Source organism: Pipistrellus kuhlii, unplaced genomic scaffold (assembly GCF_014108245.1).
Source record: "Pipistrellus kuhlii isolate mPipKuh1 unplaced genomic scaffold, mPipKuh1.p scaffold_m20_p_2, whole genome shotgun sequence".
Lineage (NCBI taxonomy): Eukaryota > Metazoa > Chordata > Mammalia > Chiroptera > Vespertilionidae > Pipistrellus > Pipistrellus kuhlii.
This window is the reverse complement of record NW_023425515.1, coordinates 180,115,545-180,137,953: the sequence shown is the minus strand read 5'-3', so window position 1 is coordinate 180,137,953 and position 22,409 is coordinate 180,115,545. Positions and strand designations below refer to the sequence as shown.

The window sequence follows — 22,409 nt, the reverse complement described above, 5'->3', positions numbered from 1 at the left end:
TGTTAGGATCAAGATCTTGGTAGAATTATGTCCTTGTTTATAATCTCAAAATTCTATTTTCAGGTAGCATAAAACTGTTTATCCCAGAACCTTTTATTTTAAAAAAATATTTTATTGATTTCAGACAAAAAGGGAGAGAGGGAGAGAGAGAGAAACATCAATGATGAGAGAATCACTGATAGGCTGCCTCCTGCATGCTCCCTACTGAGGATCTAGCAACTTGGGCATGTGCCATTGACTGGAATCAAATCTGGGACCCTTCAGTCTGCAGGCTGATGCTCTGTCCCCTGAGCCAAACCAGCTAGGGCTATCCCAGAACCTTCTAGAGAGCCTTTCTCAGACTGGGAGTCAGGAGTTTCTGATCAGGTAACTTCATAAGTTGAGGCTTGTTTTGGTGTGATGACTTACCTGTACTTATTGAGTCAGATATCTGTGTGTAACACAGCTATAACTGAAACAGAAGGAAGCATTTCCACATTGATTGGCTTAATGTCCCTTGACCTTTCTGCTGGGAGTAAAGTTAGAGGGTAAAGCTTCAAAGCCTTCCTTATGAGATACTTTGAGTCATGGCAGGATAAAGATGCAAGCCGAAGGCAAAACCCAAGACTGCGGATGCTCGTAAAAACAGTCCGAGAGGACAGTGTTATCAAAATATGCTCCATTTTCTCTTTCTGTTCTCTCCCACCATCATAAGATAATTGTGGCCCTAGAAGGCAGGTAAATTAGCTGTGATCACTGAAAAGCAAACTTCTGAAAACATCAAGGAAATTAATTTCACAAGGCTCACATGGCAAAACAGAACCTGTTCGGGCAGAGAAGATCTCATCAAGGTTAGTTTTCATCCAGGGTCTCCCACGAAATGGAAGATTTCTTAGGACGGACTTTCTCATAAAAAGCTTCTGTCAGCCCCATGTGAACACTTCATTTGAGCCTGGAGCCTCAAAAATGGCAAAGAACTTTTCCAAAGATGCTTAGCAGATAGGCCAGTCCTACCAAGCACACCTTTTTTAGATGCTGTCCTTGCGCCAACTTAGTCTGTGACCCTGAAATGCACTCTCTTTTATTTTTTCATTTAAATGCTTTATTGTTTAAAGTATTACATATGTCTCCTTTTCCTCCCATTGACCTCTCACTGGCCGCTCCCACTCCCCAGCATTCTCACCCCACTACTGTTTGTGTCCATTGATTACGCTTATTTGCATGCATACAAGTCCTTTGGTTTATCTCTTACTCCCCTCTCCCCTGCCTTCCCTCTGAGGTTGGATGGTCTATTTGATGCATCTATGTCTGGATCTGTTTTTGTTCATCAGTTTGTGTTGTTCATTATATTCCACAAATGGGTGAGAGCATGTGTTGTTTATCTTTCTCCAACTGGCTTATTTCACTTAGCATAATGCTCTCCAGATCCATCCATGCTGTTGCAAATGGTAAGAGTTCCTTTTTTACAGAAGCATAGTATTCCATTGTGCAGATGTACCACCATTTTTTAATCCACTCATCCGCTGATGGTCACTTAGGCTGCTTCCAAATCTTAACTATTGAAAATTGTGCTGCTATGAACATAGGGGTGCATATATCCTTTCCGATTGGTTTATTTGAATGCACTCTTTATTGTGTTTGAGACCAGCAGAGTCAAGGTGACTGTGATTCCTTGGCTTAACCCTCACAAATGGTAGGAGGAAACATTTCTTTTATGCAAGACTACTTGGACATGGCCTGATTACAGCTGGTAATAGTAACTATTTTTTAATGGCCAACAGTATGGGTCCTGCAATTTACTTACCTAGTTTGACTCTCCATTTAATGACTCTAACTTTGGGCAGATGACCTTCTCTATGCCTCAGATCTTTCACCTGTAAAATGAGGATAATAATAGTACCTGTCACATAGGGTTGTTATGAGTGGTAGTCAGATAACACTTGTAAAATACTTAGACTGTTCAATAAATATTTACCAGGCTCAGTGGCAGGTATTTTACATGTATGGCTCTTCCATTTCTTATCACTCTGCAAAGGTAGGCATTACTATCTCTGTTTTACAGATTAGGAAACCCAAATTTAGAAATGCTGTCACACAGAAAGTAGGTAGCAGAACTAGGATCGGAACCTTAGGTGTCTCAGACTCCACAGCCCAACTCATTTTATTTTATTTTATTTTGCTAGTTCCAATGAGCTTTAGGCATTGGAAGTGCATTTATCTTTCTTTACCATAGGAATGCTCCAGTAGGAAAACCACCACTAATAGAGTGGAAGGAAACGTGCATACATCTTTTGCATAATTCAGAATGTTGAAAAGGGGTCAGTTGTCACTCCTGCTTAGGGCAGTTGCCTGCAGTGGGAGGCAGCATGCCCAGAGGAAAGATGGGAGTTCAAGCTCTACTCTACTACTACCAGCAGTGTGTCCTTAGAATCAGGATAGTAGCATTGAAAGGGGTTTTGTAGCTCATCTCCTAGTCTAGCTCCCATTTTACAGATGGGAAACGGGCTAGCAAAGTGAAATGCCTCACTGAGGGTCATACTGCCAGTTAGAGGCAGGGCCTGGCCTGGAGCACAGGCTGCAGATCTCAGTCCAGGACGTCTTCCTCAGATCCACATAGCATTGTGCTTCAGTTCTCCCTGGTGAAATGGCGATGATGATAGCTTCTTCACAGGATTGTTGTAGAGTTCAAATTTAAAAGCATGACCAAAATACTCTGGTAGGTATAGAACACTATATGCATGTAAGGTAGTCGTGCTTATTCAGTAAGTATTAATTGGTCCCCATTAAGCCCATATCACTTATTAGAGATCTAAAAGGATCAATAGACAAATCAGATGAAGAGCTGGCCCCTCAGGATGTTTTTAGTTTTCAAAGAAAGTAGTTAAAAGGAGGCTTTCTACCTCCCTCCCTCCCTCCCTCCCCTCTCCCTCCCTCCCTCTCTCCCTCCCTCCTCCCTCCCTCCCTCCCTCCCTCCTTCCCTCCTTCCCTTTCTCTCTCTCTCTCTCTCTCTCTCTCTCTCTCTCTCTCTCTCTCTCTCTCTCTCTCTCTCTCTCTCTCTCTTTTGGCATGGACTTACATCTCTGTGTTGCTAAAGTCCCATTTCACTTAATTCCGTCCTGGAAGATGTGAGGCTGGGAATTTAGTAGAGCTAGAAGCAAAGCCAGCACCCAAAATCTCATGCCAGCCCGACCAGCGGGGGTCTTTTATCTACATTAAAAGAAAAAGTCTCCGTTCCATGATGGGCTGGGACTGGTTTGGCATTAGGCTAGTTGCAGTCCATTGTGTTGGGTCCACAGGCATGAGGGATTGCTCACTTGCAGGTTTGTCCCTGGCCCTGGTCGGGACGTGTGCAGGAGGTAACCAATTGATATGTCCCTTCCACATTGATGTTTCTCTTAAAGGAAGCTTTCTTAAACAATTTTTTTACTTCATGGAAATAATACTGTCACTTACACTTAGTAAATTATCCAGTTGTGTCATGTAATCCTCACAACAGCACTAACATAGTTACTATTATCTTCATGTAACAAGTGAAGAAATAGCCAGTGTTTCTGGAACACTTGCCAGGTGTCAGGTATTATACTGTTTTACAATGTATCATTTCATTAATGTTTCCAATAATCCTATGAGATAGATATTAGCACATATACCTACATGGCAGGTTAAAAAAACAAGGGGGAAAAAACAACCCAGGAGCTAAAAATAGTTTTGCTCAAGATCACAAAACCTAGTGTGAGGTAGAGCCAGATTCAAACTCAAGTTTCTTTCAGTCCAAAGCTGGTCCCAACAGCTATTTTTATATGATTATAAAAGCAAGAAATGTTTACAATACTTGGAAAATACAGAGCAACAGAGAGAAAAAGACGCCTGTTGTCCTACCAGAGAGCTAACATTTTGGTGCATATCCTGGTCAAGATGTATGCAGGAGGCAACCAATTGATGTGTTTCTCTCACGTTGATATTTCTGTCTTTCCCTTTCTCTTCCACTCTCTCTAAAGATCAATGGAAAAATATCCTCAGGTGAGGATTTTAAAAAAAAGGTTAGAAAATTGAAACTCGGAAGGCTTAAGTATTTTGCCTCAGAATGTACTGATTGTCACAAAGAGAAGGCTGGAATTCAGTAAGTATTTTAAGTCTATTTCTCTTTCTGCCACATTATCCAGAGCCCAAACAAGGGCATGGCACATGTGAAATAGGGGGCTCCTGACGTGTGTTTGGGATATTAGCATTCAGTCCCTGGTTCCAGAGGAGTGCTTTCTCCAGGCATACTTTGTTCTAAGGCTGGTTGACCTTAGGCTATGTTACTGGTACCCTTTGCATTATGAAATAGATTAATTCCTCCAAATTGAATTGTTAATTGAATTTTATTTATTTTTGTTGTTAATCCTTACCTAAGGATATTTTTCCCACTGACTTTCATTTTTTTATTTTTATTGATTTCAAAGAAGAAAGGAGAGAGAGAGAGAGAGAGAGAGAGAGAGAGAGAGAGAGAGAGAGAGATAGCGCGCGCGCTATCAACGATGAGAGAGAATCGTTGATTGGCTGCCTCCTGCACGCCCCCCCTCACCCCCCCAACTGGGGATCGAGCCCACCACCCGGGCATGTGCCCTGACCGGGAATTGAACTGTGACCTCCTGGTTCATAGGTCGATGCTCAGCCCCTGAACCACCCCAGCCGGGCTCCATTGGTTTTTAGAAAAACTGGAAGGGATGGACACGGAGGAAAAGAAAGAGAGAGAGAAACATTGATTGGTTGCCTCCCCCAACTGGGGCCAGAGATTGAACCTACAACCCATGTACACTCCCTTGACTGGGAACTGAACTCGAGATCTTTCATTGTGTGCCCAGTGCTCTAACCACTGAGTAAAACAGGGCAGCATGAATTATATTTTCTTATTAGCTCCCTTTATAATAGCAGAGATATGTCCATGGAAGACAGTTTGGCAGTAAGTTAAATAAGTTAAAAACTCTTCCTCTTCCTCTAGCTAGAGTACAAAGGTTTAAGAATGGCATCTGCTATAATTTAGGCTGTTGCAGGCCAGCTCTAGTTGATACTCAATGAAAAGGAAAAAGAAGGAAGCCAGTTGCTAGGAGCAGGGAATATGAAAAATATAAAAATACATTAAGGCACAGAGGAAAACAGATGACATAACATTATAAAGAAAATATGAGCTGTGATGCAGATGTTATACCTCCCAAAAACTATTCTATTCCTGGAGCTCTAAAATGTCTTGCATATCACCAGTTACCCTATTCCTTCCACACACTTTTAACTTAGGCTTAAGTTAAAAGCCTGCAACCTGGAATAGAATCCGGGACCCTTCAGTCCACAGGCCGATTTTTTATCCACCAAGCCAAACTGGCTAGGGCTAGAGAAAGATTTATTGAGCTTTCATGTTCTGCAAATAAATTAGCCTTCAATCTTATTAGAGCTTTAAGTGTTTAAATAAGCGTATATTCAATTAATGTGCTTTCCTTAGAATGAAGACTACATATTAAAAGTTGTTTATGATCTGTTAAAGTTCTCATTTATTCATTAGTAATTTCCAAATTTTTTCCTTGCTCTACTGTCAGATGTTTAGTTTGTTTCCCCCTGGTCATTCTTGTATCGTACTTCCAAGATGTATGAGTAAAAAGCATAAGCAAGATTTAATGTCATTCCATGTTGTTCCTTTTGAATTTACTTTCTAGTTATTAATTTTGGTCATTCAGTTACGTAAATTAGTCTTTTCCAGTCCCTCTATGGAGCTCTGATTACAATAGCCTTGGTACCATTAATATTCAATTAATAACAACTGTATTGTGTGCTCTTGAGGACAAAGGTATGTGTTTGACTTGTTTTTTTGCCGTATTTTCTTCTTTTTTTAAAATTATTATTATTTTTTTTAATATATTTTATTGATTTTGTACAGAGAGGAAGGGAGAGAGAGAGTTAGAAACATCGGTGAGAGAGAGTCATCGATCAGCTGCCTCTTGCACACCCCCTACTGGGGATATGCCCGCAACCAAGGTACATGCCCTTGACGGGATTCGAACCCGGGACCTTTCAGTCCCCAAGCCGACGCTCTATCCATTGAGCCAAACCAGTTTCAGCTTTTGCCGTATTTTCAAAGTCTAGCACAGTACTTGGTATAGTGGGCATTAACAATTTTAATTCTTAATGTCACTTATTTCAGTCTTTTTGCCTTTTAGCAGCACAATTATTATGTACTTTGCTGGGCTAGAGATTGAAATCCCTTGTAGTCCTTTTTAGTGTTTAATCATATTTATATATATGTAAGTAACACACACACTATTTGTGTACATTGAAAGGAAATTAATTAGAAGAAATATTTTAATACCACTATTTGACCTTTCTTTATAATAGAAGTGTCAACCAAATTCACAATCAACAATGACGGATTGAAACACACACGTGTGATTGGTGCCAGCCAGAGCTTTATACTTATTACGCATGCACTAGTCAACATTTATTTTTAAATTGCCAGGGTGCCTCATATGTACAGTCAGTCACTTAGCCTTTTATATATGTACTAATGACCCAGTGCATGGATTCATGCACATTGAAAAGAAATTAATTAGAAGGTGACTAGTGGGGCAGGATTGGGCAAGATGGGTGGGACATGCCCTGGAGTCAACCTCCTGTGGTCCCTCCCCAGTATCTGCAGAGTGAGAGGGGTCCCTTTGCCTGGCCTATGAAATTGGACCCAAACCAGCTCTCCAACATCCCCCGAGGGGTCCCAGAGCACAAGGGTTCCCAGAGTACAATTCTGCAAAGTTGCTGTTGTACAGGATGTGGAACGCAAATGTGAATGTGCAGTAAACCAGATTCAGAGCCGACAGTGCCCCAGCAACAACATAACCCATGGTTTTGGGGTGCATCACCCGAGAACTGCCACTGCCAAGTCACTGCAGCTCAGCAGCTCCTGCATTGAGCATCTACCCTCTGGTGGTCAGTGCATGTCATAGTGACCGATCAGATGGTCGGACACTTAGCACATTAGCCTTTTATGTGTGTGTATACATATAAAACTTTCTTCATCTCCAAATCATTCAGATTATTCTATATCTATGAATTAGTTCTTTACTCTGTAGAATTGACTGTTTCAGAGCCCTCCTTAAAATAATGCTATTAAAATTTGAGCATGATTAAATCTTCTCATATTCAGATAACCATTTATTGATCTGATTAATTTTAGAGAGGAAGGTAGAGGGAAAGGGATAGAAATATCAGTGATGAGAGAGAATCATTGATCAGTTGCCTCCTGCAGACCACCTACTGGGAAAGACCTGTATTTGTGGAAAGACACTGAATTCCTGTTTCCTTGAGAGGGGCGGGCTGTGACCCAGAATGAGCCATATGCTGGTATGCTACCATTTCATCTCATGATGGGAATAGAAATACCAACTGAGTTATTAAATTTTTTTAAAATATATTTTATTGATTTTCCACAGAGAGGAAGGGAGAGAGATAGTCAGAAACATTGATCAGCTGCCCCTCGCACACCCTCCACCGAGGATATGCCCGCAAACAAGGTACATGCCCTTGACCAGAATCGAACCCAACCCAGGACCCTCCAGTCCATAGGCCGACACTCTATCCACTGAGCCAAACCGGTTTCGACCTGAGTCATTAAATTTGATGTTTGGTGTTTGAAACCTCTATATACTAGTTTGATAGTGTTTTAAAATTCCAATTTCCATTGTACTATTTACCTACATTATATTGATAGTAAATTTTTTTGCTTGTCTGGTTTCTCTGCTTTTTCCTTTTAGTATTTCCAAGCTACACACCAATAACTAAAGCCCCTTGTCTTTGACTCTCTGCTGTGTTAATACAGGTAGTATGTCTTTTATCTCAGTACTGCCCTATGTCTAACACAGTGCTTGATACTTGGTAAATTCTCAGTATATGTTTTAAGAAAATTAGTGAATGAGTATTGACAATGTAGTTGGCTCTTTTGGTGAATTCTCATAGTGATCATTAATCTAGAACAGTGGTCAGCAAACTCATTAGTCAACAAAGCCAAATATCAGCAGTACAATGATTGAATTTCTTTTGAGAGCCAATTTTTTTTAAACTTAGACTTCTTCTAACGCCACTTCTTCAAAATAGACTTACCCAGGCTGTGGTATTTTGTGGAAGAGTCACACTCAAGAGGCCAAAGAACCACATATGGCTCTTGAGCCGCAGTTTGCCGACCACAGAGCTAGATGTTCATAATTACCAAAGCTGGTGATGGGCATTTGGTAAGTCATTATACTTGTTACTAGTGGCCTAGTGCACAAATTTTTGCACAATGAAAGGAAATAAATTAGAAGAAATATTTTAATATCATATCACTATTCGCCCTTTCGCTATAATAGAAGTGTCAACTAAATTCATGATCGACAGTGACAGATGGAAACACGTGTGTGATTGGCACCAGTGAGAGCTTTATATGTGTCACGCATGCACGAATCAACTTAGCCTTTTCTAGATATAGAATAAACTTGCTTAATTAGACCTGCTTTCTGATTTAGCTAAACCTTTTCCAGCCCTGTGAAGCACCCCAACTTCTCTTTCAGGTAATTACCAGCAACAGAGCAATAAATATGAACACAAAGCAGATTATTATTATAGATCACACAGGGAGAACAAAGGGTAAAATATTATACTGCAGCAGTACTTGACTATATTCTGAGCAGTGAGAAAACCTGAAATCATTTTCAAAGTCCACCATTTCTTTTCAGTCAGGTCAAGTTTCTAAACCTCCGTTTTCCAGCTAATGAAAAGAAAATAGGATTCAACCGAGTCTCCTCTCTACCTATTCCAGGACTTCTGTGAGGACCAAATGAGATGAGGCGTGGGAAAATGCTTCACAGACATTTGGTTAAAGTGTGAAATGTTTCTACCTGGCTATAAAGCAAGTCCTGTTCCTGGGGTGAAGAAACTCCAAGGAGGCTAGTCACTAGGGAGAGGAAGGCGGGCGTTGCTACATGATGTCATTGCCCGGATGGACACAGCATATTAGCCTTTTATATATATGATTCTAGTTTTTTTAATGCTTGAAAATTTTCATAAAAAGTTTATGAGAGCTGAAACCGGTTTGGCTCAGTGGATAGAGCCTGCGGACCGAAGGGTCCCGGGTTCAATTCCAGTCAAGGGCATATACCTTGGTTGCGGGCCCATCCCCAGTAGGGGGTGTGCAAGAGGCAGCTGATCGATGACTCTCATCGATGTTTCTGACTCTCTATCCCTCTCTCTTCCTCTCTGTAAAAAAAAATCAATAAAATATATATATTTTTAAAATGTTTATGAGAGAGATGATAATGAAAAAAAAGATAACTAATAGTATTATTTATTGACAGAGCATCATGTTATTATGTAAACATTGGATGTGATGTAAGCATTTTTCTTTCACAGGTAGCATTTCTAATGATGCATAATATAATATGGTTGTACATTATTTAACTCCTCTTATCATTAGAAACTTGTAAAAGCAAATTTTTTTTGTTTGATTTTATAAAATCTGTGATGAATATGCTTGGGTATAGAACTTTCTTAGGGGAGGGTTATGGAACTTTTAGATTACAGTTTGTGTTTTCTTATGGTACATTATCAGAAATGAGATTACTAGATCTTTGTAGCCATCATCAAAATTATAAAACAGAAATAGGTTGGTTCAAGAGGTTATAAGATTGAAAGCATACCTATCAGGATATTGAAGAGGGATTTCTTTATCAGATTGCATATTGGACCTGGTCCCATTACATCTCCTGTCCACTCTTTGATTCTGTGAATCTATTAGAGGTCTGCATGACCTCTCTGTGATACTGATTTGATTTTGGTGAGAACCAACCTGAGGGTCAGGGATTTGAAGCATTAATTAATTAAAAGTTTCATCCCAGCCAGTGTGGCTAGGTGGTTGAACATCAACTCATGAACCAAGATTGGATTCCTGATCAGGGCACATGCTCAGGTTGCAGGCATATCCTCAGTAAGGGAAGTGCAGGAGGGAGCCAATTGATGTTTCTTTCACTTTGATGTTTCTTCTATCTATTCCTCTCCCTCTCTCTAAAATAAAATAAAATAAATAAATAAAAATGGAAAAGGATAACACTTAAAAAAAAAGTCTCAGACTGGTTGCCACAGATACATTCTGAGCAAATGAAATGACATCTTTCTTGCTGTGTACGTACCTTGGTCTTATTTTCAGGATATGCTTCCATCTTCCTTTACACTCATCCAACCCCCCATTTCCTGGTGAAGTATACATGACTTATTGGAGTTTGTTCCAGTACTTTCTGTGGCTGTGAGTCATTGTCTCCCCGTCCCCTATGCCACTTGTCCTCCAGAGCAGCGGTTGCCAACTGTTGGTCCGCGGACCTCTGGTGGTCCATGAGGCCCAAAAGGTTGGTGACCACTGCTCCAGAGGATCCTCAGCACTGTGTCATAAATCACAGGCAATAGCCAGTTCACTGGGTAGGCTGGGGGGCTGTTTTAGGGGTGAAATCGGGACTCTGAAGCTATCTTATTCCATCCCCCAAGGTTTGATCATTTTTTTCCTCCACAGGTAATTAAATGTGTGTCCTGCGGACCTGGGCTTTGCTGGAATGCTCAAGGGTTCTGAAGATCTTTATCTAGCTTCCTTCTGTTGAATTCATTAAGAGAAGATGGCAAAAGTCAACATAACTAGAGACCTCATTAATAGGCAGATCAAGGTAAGACACTAAACCAGAGCATGAGGTCCTTTCTTCCCCGCAGGTTCGGTTTTTAGCCAAAGAAACTGAGTTGGTGACTTGCCTAAATCACATAGCTAATAGTGACAGACTCTGGACTAGAACCAATAAAATTCAGGGAGACTCCCCTGTCCATGTGCTTGTACCTGGGTCTTTGAGATTAATGAAGATAAATGAGAGAGGAGAACCATCTCATTCATGTGTGTGTATGTGTGTTTGTGCATACTTGGCTACATGCATATGTATATGTGGGGGTTACAGCAGGAGTAAATGTAGCTTCTTTGTGCTGCTCTGAGTTGCTAATTTTTAAAAATATATTTTTATTGATTTCAGAAAGGAAGATAGAGAATCATTGATTGGCTGCCTCCTGTGTGCCCCCCACTGGGATTGAGCTGGCAGCCCAGGCACGTGCCCTTGACCAGAATTGAACATGGGTCCCTACAGTCTGCAGGCTGATGCTCTATCCACTGAGCCAAACCAGCCAGGGCTCCAGCTGCTAAACTGAACATATAAGAACCTGGGAGAGTCTTAGTCCCAGTTCAGCTTAGACTCTTTCTTCTCTTTGAGGATCTCCTGTACCAAAGCCTGCACCTGTCCTTTGTAGGATGTACATAGAAGACACTCCAGTACTGTGAGATAAGTGGATAACGAGAGTCAAGTTCATTTAGAGAGGTATCTCAGACTTTGTCAGAGAAACCCTTAGTAAAAGAAAACAGGGGCTTAATGCTTACCAAGACATGATGTGCTTCTCTAGTATGAACCCTAAGCTGGACCTGGCCAGCATGGCTCAGTGATTGAGCATTGACCTATGAACCTGGAAGTTACAGTTTGATTCCCAGTCAAGGCACATGCCCAGATTGCAGGACTCAGTCCCTAATAGGGGGCAGTACAGAAGGCAGCTGATCAATGATTCTCTCTCATTAATGTTTCTATCTTTCTTCCTCTCCCGTCCTCTCTGAATTCAATAAAAATATCATATATATATCTCTCGGGTCTAGTAATAATTAATGTCGTTTTTAACATTCGTTTAAAATCTTGCTTGGCGTTGACTTGTATTGACATAACCTTCAAACACGTGGTATCTACAGAACGTGTGAAGTGCAATTAACAAGTTTTGCTTGAAAAAGTTTGTGTTTGGTTTGGTTTTTGTTGCAAAACTAGGGCTAAGAAGATGGCGGATGAAGAGCATATTCGGCACTGCATGCTTTACGAGTTCCAATTAGGAAGAAAAGCAAGTGAGGCTGCAAAAAACATCTGTAGTGCTCTTGGTCAAGATGGAGTTAGCGCCAGAAAATGCCAGCGTTGGTTTGAGAAATTTCGCGAGGGAAATTTTTCGTTAGATGACAAGAGTGGTCGAGGCCGTGTGTCCAATTTTGATCAAGAAGCTCTTCAAGCTCTTTTGGTGCAAAATCCTCAAATTACCCAACAAGAGCTTGTGACAACTTTAAATTGTTCACAAAAAACAATTTCCAATCAATTGCGTGCACTTGGCAAAGTCCAAAAGTTTGGAAAATGGGTTCCTTATGAGTTGACCGACAACAACCGTAATCAAAGAGTCACAATTTGCAGTTCGCTCCTCTCTCGTCAAAACCGTTTGCCGTTTTTAGAGCAAATTGTTACCGGAGGTGAAGAATGGGTGCTGTATGTTAATTTGAAAAGGCGGCCTCAATGGTTGGACAAAAATGAGGCTCCGCAGCCCACGCCAAAACCTGACTTGCATGCGAAAAAAGTGATGTTGTGTGTTTGGTGGAATTTTAAAGGAATTCTTCATTATGAACTTTTACCATCTAACCAAACCATTACAAGTGCAGTGTATAGTGCCCAATTGGAAAGGTTAGCCCAAGCTTTAAGAGGAAAAGAACCCGCGCTGATTAATCGGAAGGGCGTAATTCTTCACCAGGATAACGCACGACCGCAGACTGCAAGAATCACTGCTGAAAAACTGCGCCAGTTGGAATGGGAAGTTCTCCCTCAACCTGCATATTCTCCTGATATTGCCCCTTCTGATTACCATTTGTTTTGTTCTTTGCAAAACTTTCTTCTTGGAAAAAAATTTAATAATGAAGAATGCCTCAAAAATGCATTGACCGAATTTTTTGCATCAAAATCACAAGAATTTTACAAGAGAGGGATTAAAATGCTTCCTGAGCGTTGGGCACAAGTAGTAGAAAACAACGACAACTATATTGTTGATTAAATTTTGTTGTATTGTTTAAATAAACTCGATTTAAAAAAGTATATTAGAAAACGACATTATTACTAGACCTAAGCTATATATACATATATATATATATATATATATATATATATATATAAAAGGCCAATATGCAAAATGTCCCCTTAGGAGTTCAATCGGAAGATCGAGAGTTTGATCGGTCACTATGATGTGTACGGCACAGAACAAAGGAAGGCCCTGGCTGGCAGCCAGCGGCAAGGCCCCAGACAGCAGCCGGAAGGGCCCAATAGGCCCTGATTGCCTGCCAGGCCTGGGGTCCTACTCAAGCACGAATTTCATGCACCAGCCCGTGTGTGTGTGTGTGTGTGTGTGTGTGTGTGTGTGTGTGTGTAAAAGAACCCTAAGCTGAGGTGAGGAGCTAAATCTCACCAGCACTAATTAGCTACCTTAGAAGACTTTAGTCATTTTACTTCCCTATGCCTCACTTTCTGTTGTTAAATGATAATAACATCTGTCTGCCTGCAGGCTGATCTTGAGAATGAAATCCAAAAGAACATGAGAATGTTCTTTGAAAATGTCAATGCTAAAACACTTTTTAATTAAAAATCTTTTAAATATAAGTAGCATCTAGCATAAACTGTGGTCACCATCCAGAAGGATCAAGTGTATGCATCTATGGGAGCCTTGTGTTTTGTACACGTTAGTCTGTGTTTCATATAGTATTTTCCTCTGCATCCCTGAATCTTTTTGGAACTTTGTCCATTTGTGGGGGCTTTTATGATATCATTAGACTGGTGGCCTTCAAGGACAAGGACCATTTCCTAGGGGCACAGAAACATAGAGTTGGAGGGACCATGCAAATTTTTCCTTCACGTATCTTGCACCGTATGTGTTCTAAAGTTGATGCCCACCTACTCTAACCTAATACGGAAACATTTCCTATTTGTTGTTTTCAATTTTTTTTCTTTTTTTTTTTTGGTAATCCAAAAAGTGCAATTTAATACTTATATACTCTGTTCTTTCTCTAATCCCTGTTCAACTGTAGTGCAAGCTCCCACAAGCTGATTTGTTATATTTTTTAATGCCTGTAGTTCCCAGCACAAGTATTGGATATAGGAGGCACATAATAAGTCATGTTGAATTAAATCAATGAGGCTATGTTTTGTTTCTGTCCCCAAGGAGCGGGGTGCCCTGAGCTTTGAGCGGCACTACCATGTCACTGACCCCTTTATCAGACGGCTGGGCCTGGAAGCAGAGCTGCAGGTAAGAGATCCAGTTTGCTTCCCTAGATGCTGATGGCTGGCTCTCCTTTGGCTGCAGAGAATCCTTTCAGCATTATTCAAGACATAAACAAGTTTTTCTGTGCAGGTCATACCTAAAGGTTACCTTTGCTTATCAGCAGTATATTAGGTAGGTAAATCTGAATCAAGATTAGTTATTTACATGGTCATGCAGAAATTATTTTTGGGTTATATTTTTTGCTTTGTGCTTGAAAATATTTTTGAATTGCATGCCACTGTTTTTCTTTTTGACTTAGAACAATGATTCTTACCTTTATACAGGAATTTAGAGTTTCCAAAGTGTTTTCTTCTTTTTTAAAAATATATTTTATTGATTTTTTTACAGAGAGGAAGGAAGAGGGATAGAGAGTTAGAAACATAGATGAGAGAGAAACAGCTGCCTCTTGCACACACCCTACTGAGGATGTGCCACAACCAAGGTACATGCCCTTGACCAGAATTGAACCTGGGACCCTTCAGTCCACAGGCCGACGGTCTATCCACTGAGCCAAACCACTTCCGGCTCAAAGTGTTTTCACACACACACACACACACACACACACGTTTTCTCAAAGAAATGCTCTGGGAAAGTAGTTAGGGAATAGATATTCAAAAAAAGTGGTTCAGAAAGACCAGCACCTTGTCCATTGTTATCCTGTTCAGGCCATGGAGAGCCAGGTTTTCAACCCAGAAATTCCACTTTTTCATTGACAGATACTCCACAATATTAGTTGCATTCCTTTTCTTCCTTAAGATCATGTTTTGAATCCAACTTTTAACTGTCCTAACCAACTTAGTGTTATCTGCAGGTTGAGTAGAATTCTCTTTGGTTCCTTCAGATTAGTGTTTATAAGTGATGATGTTGGTCTTAGAAAAAGACTAAAAATAATTTATTGAATGTTAACAGTGTTATCTCAAGGTAGTGAGTTTATAAATCAGGGGTGGGGAACGTCCGGCCCTCAGGCCATATAAGGCCCATGAAATCATTGGTCTGGCCTTCCAAAGGCAGTAGGGATGAGTTAATTAAATGTTTGACCAAATATAGCAGGCTAATTTTTTTTAAATATATTTTTTGATTCCAGAGAGGAAGGGAGAGGGAGAGAGAGAGAGAAACATCAATGATCAAAGTGAATTATTGATTGGCTGCCTCCTGCACGCCTCCTACTGGGGATGGAGCCCACAACACGGGAATGCACCCTTGACTGGAATGGAACCTGGGATCCTTCAGTCTGCAGGCCAATGCTTTATTCACTGAGCCAAACCAGCTAGGGCAGCAAGCTAATTTTTAAGTTCATAATTTTGAATGACCCTCAGCCTTCAAATGACGCTATATTCAAATGGCCCTTGGCAGAAAAAAGATTTCCCACTCCTACCAATTATTTTGATTGCTTTCTTTTAATAATAAACTTTCATCCATTACAAAATATAACTATTAATATGGAAAATATAAGTAAAAATTACTTTTCAGTCCTCACTCCATAATACAATTACTATTAGTATTTCAAATACTTTGTTTTATCTCCTATAGAGTTTTATATAATTGTAATCCTACTTTACATTAAATTAAAAAATACTTCTATTGATTTTTAGAGAGAGGAAGGGAGAGGGGGAGAGAAAGAGAAACATCAATATGAGAATACAGTATCAATCAGCTTCCTCTTGCACTCATTCCATCAGGGATGGAGCCCAGGCATGTGCACTGCCTGGGAATCGAACCAGCAACCTTTTGGTGCATGGGACGATGCCCAGCCAACTGAGCCACACCAGCTAGGTCTGCACTAAATTTTTTTAAGTTAACATATAATAATTCTTTTTCTCCATGTTACCAAGTAGTTTTCATAACTTTTACTTAATATTTTTTTCTGATTATAGAAGTAATAAACATCATAGTAGAAAATATGGAATAGACAGAAAAATGTAGAGAAGAAAAATCACTTTTAATTCCTTTGTGTAGAGACAAACTTTGTTAATGTTTGGTGTACAATCTTTGATATGAAGTAGAATACTTGTTAAGAGATGGACGTTGGAGCTTCATCCATTTATTTTCAAGACCTATCTTCTCCACAGCTATACAGCATTGTGCAAGTTACCCCTAGTTTCCTGATTGGTAAAACAGAATTATTGTGATGATTAAATTAGTAGGTTAGTGTGAAGCACTTAACACAGTGCCTGGATCTTGGCAAGCTAATTCAATAAAATAATAATTACGATTCTTAAATCTTCCTGTTTCTTTCCATGCTTTTATGTAACTTTTTTCCTACAAACGGTTCTTGTATCATTTACACAGTTTGATATAAACCTTCTATAATTTTACATTATTGTTTTCCCATATCTCTAAAAATTACTTGAAAACATGATTTTTTATGTATTTTATTATTTATACAGGAATTTATAATTTTTTTTAAAAAGTTTCTCTCCATGTTTCCTTTAGAACAAAGCTCAGAGTACATTCCTGTAGTGCAATTGGAGGTGGGACATGGAAGATTTTACCTTCAATGGGACATTTGGCAATGCCCAGAAACAGTTTTGGTTATCAAAACTAGGATACTGCTGGCATACAGTAGGTAGAAGTTCAGGATTCTGCTAAACATCCTACAATATACAGGACAACAAAGAAAGTGCCACAAAGAATTATGCAGCCCCACCCAGCCCAGCCAGCGTGTTTAGTGGTTGAGCTTCAACTTACGAACCAGAAGCTCATGGTTAGATTCCTGGTCAGGGCACATGTCGGGGTTGCAGGCTTGATCCCCAGTTTGGGGCATGCAGGAGACAGCTGGTCAATAATTCTCATCATTGATGTTTCTCTCTCTCTCTCTCTTTCTCTGAAATAAATAAAAACATATTTAAAAAAAAAAGAATTATAATGCCAATAATGTCGAGGTTGAGAAACCTGCTATGGTTGATGCTGAATTGACAGTGATCCCTAGCTGGCTTGGCTTCTCCTTTTAGCTGTGCCTCTGTCCAACCCATATTATCTTTACCATCTCTTCCTGGTTTGATAACTTTGTCCAGAATAGATTTGGAAACTTCTGTGACTACAACACAGGATCCCATCTATTGTTTTCCAAGATCTGCAACTCAGAAACAATTATGTTAAGGTGAACCGTTTCAATTTGTACTTGCCTATAGGCCACCTTGCCCAGGACTTGTAGTAGAAGCACATAGTATGAAGGAATGTACACGGGTTTAGATATTAAAAAGACCCAGTTTAAATCCCAGCTTTGCCTCTTATGAGACTTAGAGAATTGAGAAAAGATGGAAAGAAGAAGACTGAGAGAAAAAAATAAGTTAGAGAGAAAATCAGGGGTTGAAAGTTTGGAAGCCAGTTGGATAGCTTTGTGGCGGTATCAGGTAGGCAGTACTAATTGGGAGATAGCTCTGGATTATAGGGAGAAATCTGGAGACTTCATTTGTCCATGGAGCATTAGAGAATAGGGTCTGAGGCCTAGCTCTGAGGCACCTAGCTTTCAGAAGTTAATTATAAGCTAAGGAGATAAAAAAGGTAACTAGAAAGAGCTACGCCCACCAGCCAATCAGAATGAGTATGCAAATTAACCCCAACCAAGATGTCTACCTCCACAGAGAGCAGCAGGGAGACTTGGATTTCTCTGGCAATGGAAGAAGCCAAGCTTTCCGCCTGCCCTAGCCAGCCTAAGCCTCCACTCAAGGTTATAAAGTTTCAATTATAGAAAGTAAATAAATCCAAACAGAAATGGCGGCCACGGAGCAAGCAGAAGGCTTGGCTCCGCTCCATGCTACAAAGTTTCAATTATAGAAGATACATAAATCCCAGATACCAGGGCCTCTGCTTGGGTCGCTCTGGGGCATGGCTGGCCTGCAAACCACCAGTCCCCTCGCCCAGGCCGCCCCATACCCCATGCACCAGGACATGATCTAGGACACCCTTCAGGGCAAACCAGCTGGCCCCCACCCATGCACCAGGCCTCTATCCTATCTAATGAAAGAGTAATATGCAGATTGACCATCATTCCAACACACAATAGCTGCCCCCATTTTGACACAAGATGGCCACTACAAGATGACCAGCAGAGATGGGCAGTTAGCAGTTACCAGACCAGCAGAGGAGGGAAGTTGGGGCAAACAGGATGGCAGGGGAGCAGTTAGACATTAATCAGGCTGGCATGGGAGTGGTTAGGGGGTGATCAGGCTGGCAGGCAGAAGCAGTTAGGGGCAATCAGGAAGGAAGGCAGGTGAGCAGTTGAGAGCCAGCAGTCCTGGATTGTGAGAGGGATGTCCCAGATTGGAGAGGGTGCAGGCTGGGCTGAGGGACACCATCACCCGTCCACCTCTCCCCTGTGCACGAATTTCGTGCACTAGGCCTCTAGTAGAATACAAGCAGTAAAAAGAGTAATCTTTAAAAGTTACATTTTCTTGCCCCTCTACATCACTTTTTTACCATTCTTCAGCTCACTGCCTGGACAGCTGACTTGCACAAGAATATTAATGTTCTCTCTTGTCCTCTGTCTTTTGGTTTGCTTTAACCAGTGGGGAGTCATTACAGGAGATTGGAGGAAGAAACATCTTTATTTCCCTTCTAAGTCGTTTTGTTTTGTTTTGTTTTGTTTCTCCTCCCTCCACCCATCTTTATAGACAACGTTGAACAACTTTGTTTACAAAGGGAAGCAGAGAAATGGGGCAGTAGGTGAAGGGGTCAGTGGGATTCCCTAAAGAAAATGGGAAGAAATGCTAGAGCATATTTGTATGTAGATGAGAGGAAGGGATTGCTGATAGAAGAGAAGGACAGAATAACTGAAGGACCAAAGTCCTGGGGAAAGCTGATGGGTATGGGATTCAGAATTTAAGTAGGGGGCTTGGCATTTCCCCCCAATATATTTTTATCATCTTCAGAGAGGAAGGGAGAGGGAGAAAGAGAAACAACAATGATGAGAGAGAAGCATCAATGACTATCCCCTGCATGCTTCCCACTGGTAATCAAGCCTGCAATCCAGGCATGTGCCCCGACCAGGAATTGAGCCGTGACCTCCTGGTTCATAGGTTAACGATCAACCACTGAGCAGCACTGGCCGGGCTCAACTTTGTTCTAAAAGTAAAAACTCTACAAAAAGGTCCAGAGCAGGATTACTCATACCCTTTCTCTACCCTTCATATACCTTCCTCCCTCTAGTGGTAACCAACTTCATTAGTTTTCACTTATCCATTCTGTGCTTGTGTTTGTGTTTGCAAAAATATGCAGATACACACATATAAATTCTTATTTTCAATTTTGTTACACCAAAATTGACAAAAATTATATTAAAATAGCCTTTAAACAAATGGAAAAGATATTCAATTTAATTCACAAGAGAAATGTAACTTTAAATTATGTTGAGATGCCATTTTTCATATGTCAGAGTTGGTGAAATATTCAAAAGCTTCACCACATAGTGTGTAGAAAGTGGTGGAGAAACAGGCACTCTCATGCATTGCTACTGGAAAGGCAAAATGATGCAACCCAATGGACGGAAACTTGGCAATATCTAACAAGACCACATATACATTTACTCTTTGGCCAACACTCCCTCTTCTGGGCTTTTACCCTGCAGGTACACATCTCCAGCAGTAATAAAATACATGTGCACAAGGTTATTCATTATGGTATTGCTATAATTGCAAACTATTAGAAACAACTCTTAAGAATACATATATGAGACGAAACCGGTTTGGCTCAGTGTTAGAGCGTTGATCTGCAGACTGAAAGGTCCCAGGTTCAATTCTGGTCAAGGGCATGTACATTGGTTGCGGGCACATCCCCGGTAGGGGGCGTGCAGGAGGCAGCTGTTTGATGTTTCTCTCTCATCAACGTTTCCAGCTCTCTATCTCTCTCCCTTCCTCCTCTCTGTAAAATATCAATAAAATATTTTTTTTAAAAAGAATACATATATGGGAAATTAGTTGAATAAATCTTGTTTCATCTATAATACATCAAAGTGCTATGCAATTATGAAAAAGAATTCTAATTGATATGAGTGATTTCCAAGATATATTAGTAAGTGAAAAAAGAGCATATACGTATATCTGTCATGCCTCAATGATTCTGCAGCCTCAGCAAGTCCTCCAAGTCCAGTCAACTCCTCTTCTCTCCTTACAAGCTACTTCATGTCTTTACTTCCTTCCCTCTCTCCTAAGAATCAATGACTCATCACTACAATCATTCTCTTGCAACATTAATCTGACAAAACCCCAACCACAGATGATCTTTTAGCTTTCTTACATCTTTAACTTTCCCTTTCTCTATTGATTCCCCTTGGGATTAAATATGCTCAAGCTTCTCTAATATAAGAAAGTCTTTGATGCCACAGCCACATGTAGCTATAGCCTTCTGTTTCTCTTCCCCTTCTTAGCCAGACTGAAAGAGTAGTCTATACTCAGTGTTTTTGCTTCCTCACTTCCCAGGACTGTCATGTGCTGCTCAATGACAGGGATACATTCTGAGAAATGCACTGTTAGGTGGCTTTGTCATTGTGCAACATCTTGAGTGTGCTTGCACAAACTAGATGGTACAGCCTACTACACACCTAGGCTATCTGGTATATTGTATATGTGGCTCATCGTTGACTGAAAATATCAAATGTGGCACATGACGAATTCGTCAACCTACTTCTGTTTATCTAACCACACACCACAAAAGTGGCTCTTGCCAGGGTTACCACTGAAGCTTTCTTGCCCTAAATCAATGGACACTTCTTAGTCCTTATCTAGCTTGACAGTATTTGGTAGTACTGGATACTTCCTCAACAAAACTTTCATCATCTGGGTCTGAGGCATCACCCTCTGTTTTCCTTCCTACTCCTCTAGTGTCTTTCTTGATGCCCTTTGCGTACTCCTTGTCCATCAGGCCCTTATGTTGGTCTTCTTTATGGCTCTATCCTAGGCTTTGTTTCCACTCTGCTATGAGGAAAGGAATGTCACTTTACAAATGAGGAGCATAAAACTGAGCATTTCTTGCCGGGACCGGTTTGGCTCAGTGGATAGAGCGTCGGCCTGCGGACTGAAGGGTCCTGGGTTCGATTCCGGACAAGGGCATGTGCCTTGGTTGCGGGCACATCCCCAGAAGGGGGTCTGCAAGAGGCAGCTGATCGATGATTCTCTCTCATCGATGTTTCTAACTCTCTATCCCTCTCTCTTCCTCTCTGTGAAAAATCAATAAAATATATTTTTAAAAAAAAACAAAACTGAGCATTTCCAAGGTCACATGAATAGAAAAAGAATATTTATATCAGGCCTGTCTGGCTCCATAGTTCATATTCTTTTGACTCCAACCATGTGTCTACTCTTTTAAAGGATTTAACAAATAGTTCTTGGCTTGGTGGATTTATTCTCTTGCCTTATTTGTTTTCTTAATATTTTTTTTTAAAGTTGCAAACATATATCTCACCTTCACAATCTAGCTTGATTGCTTTTGTTTTAATGTAATTTGAGTGTAAATTCACTAGAAACAAGTCATATTAAACCATGGTAATGGGATATACTTTAGATATAGTGATCAGAGAAAGCCACTCTGATGAAGTGATATTTGAAATGAAATTTGAATATTGAGAAGGAGCAAGTAACAAAGATCAGAAGGAAAAGCATGACCCTAGCTAGTTTTGCTCAGTGGGTAGAGCATAGGCCCATGGACTGAAGGGTCCCGTACTCGATTCTTGTCAAGATCACGTGCCTCAGTTGCAAGCTTGACCCCAACCCTGGTGTGTGGGAGGCAACCAATCTATGTGTATCTCTCATATCAATGTTTCTCTCTCTGTGTCTCCCCCTCTCTCTTAAAATCAATGGAAAAATATCTGTTGCACATATATAGTTTGTTCCTTTTTATTGAAGAGTACTGATACACTATATGGATGTACTACATTTTGTTTATCCTTTCTCCAGTTGATGACCATTTGAGCAATTTCCAGTGTGGAGCTTTTTAAAAATAAATCATCTATGGATATTCTTAAACCAGTTTTCATTTTTCTCAAGTAAATGCCTACAAATGGAATTACTGGGTCAGGATAGATACAAGCTTAACTTTATCTGAAACTACCAAACAGTTCTCTAAGGTAATGATAGCAATGAGTTGTTCAAGGCTCAGCTGGGAAGATGTGGCCCCCCAAGTACAAGTAATTTACAGCCTGGTGAACAAAATGAGAGGGCTGAAGACAGAAATGATTCTGACCTAGAAAGTGTGACCAAAGCTATGGGCAGGGTTGCAGCCAAGTGTCACAGGAAAGTGAGAGGCCTCAGGTCAGCAAGTGC

The 22,409-nt window shown here is 40.5% G+C and overlaps 1 protein-coding gene across 3 annotated transcripts in view; it reads left to right on the top strand.

The window, feature by feature from the left end:
* Positions 1-22,409, top strand: part of WDTC1 (WD and tetratricopeptide repeats 1) — a 48,975-nt gene that overhangs the window by 5,349 nt on the left and 21,217 nt on the right. For all 3 annotated transcript variants that reach the window (XM_036448328.2, XM_036448327.2, XM_036448329.2), the window contains exons 2-3: positions 10,535-10,682; positions 14,056-14,139. In XM_036448328.2, the coding sequence (XP_036304221.1) occupies positions 10,635-10,682; positions 14,056-14,139 (132 nt within the window). In that variant the 5' untranslated portion in view covers positions 10,535-10,634. The remainder of the gene's footprint in view (positions 1-10,534; positions 10,683-14,055; positions 14,140-22,409) is intronic.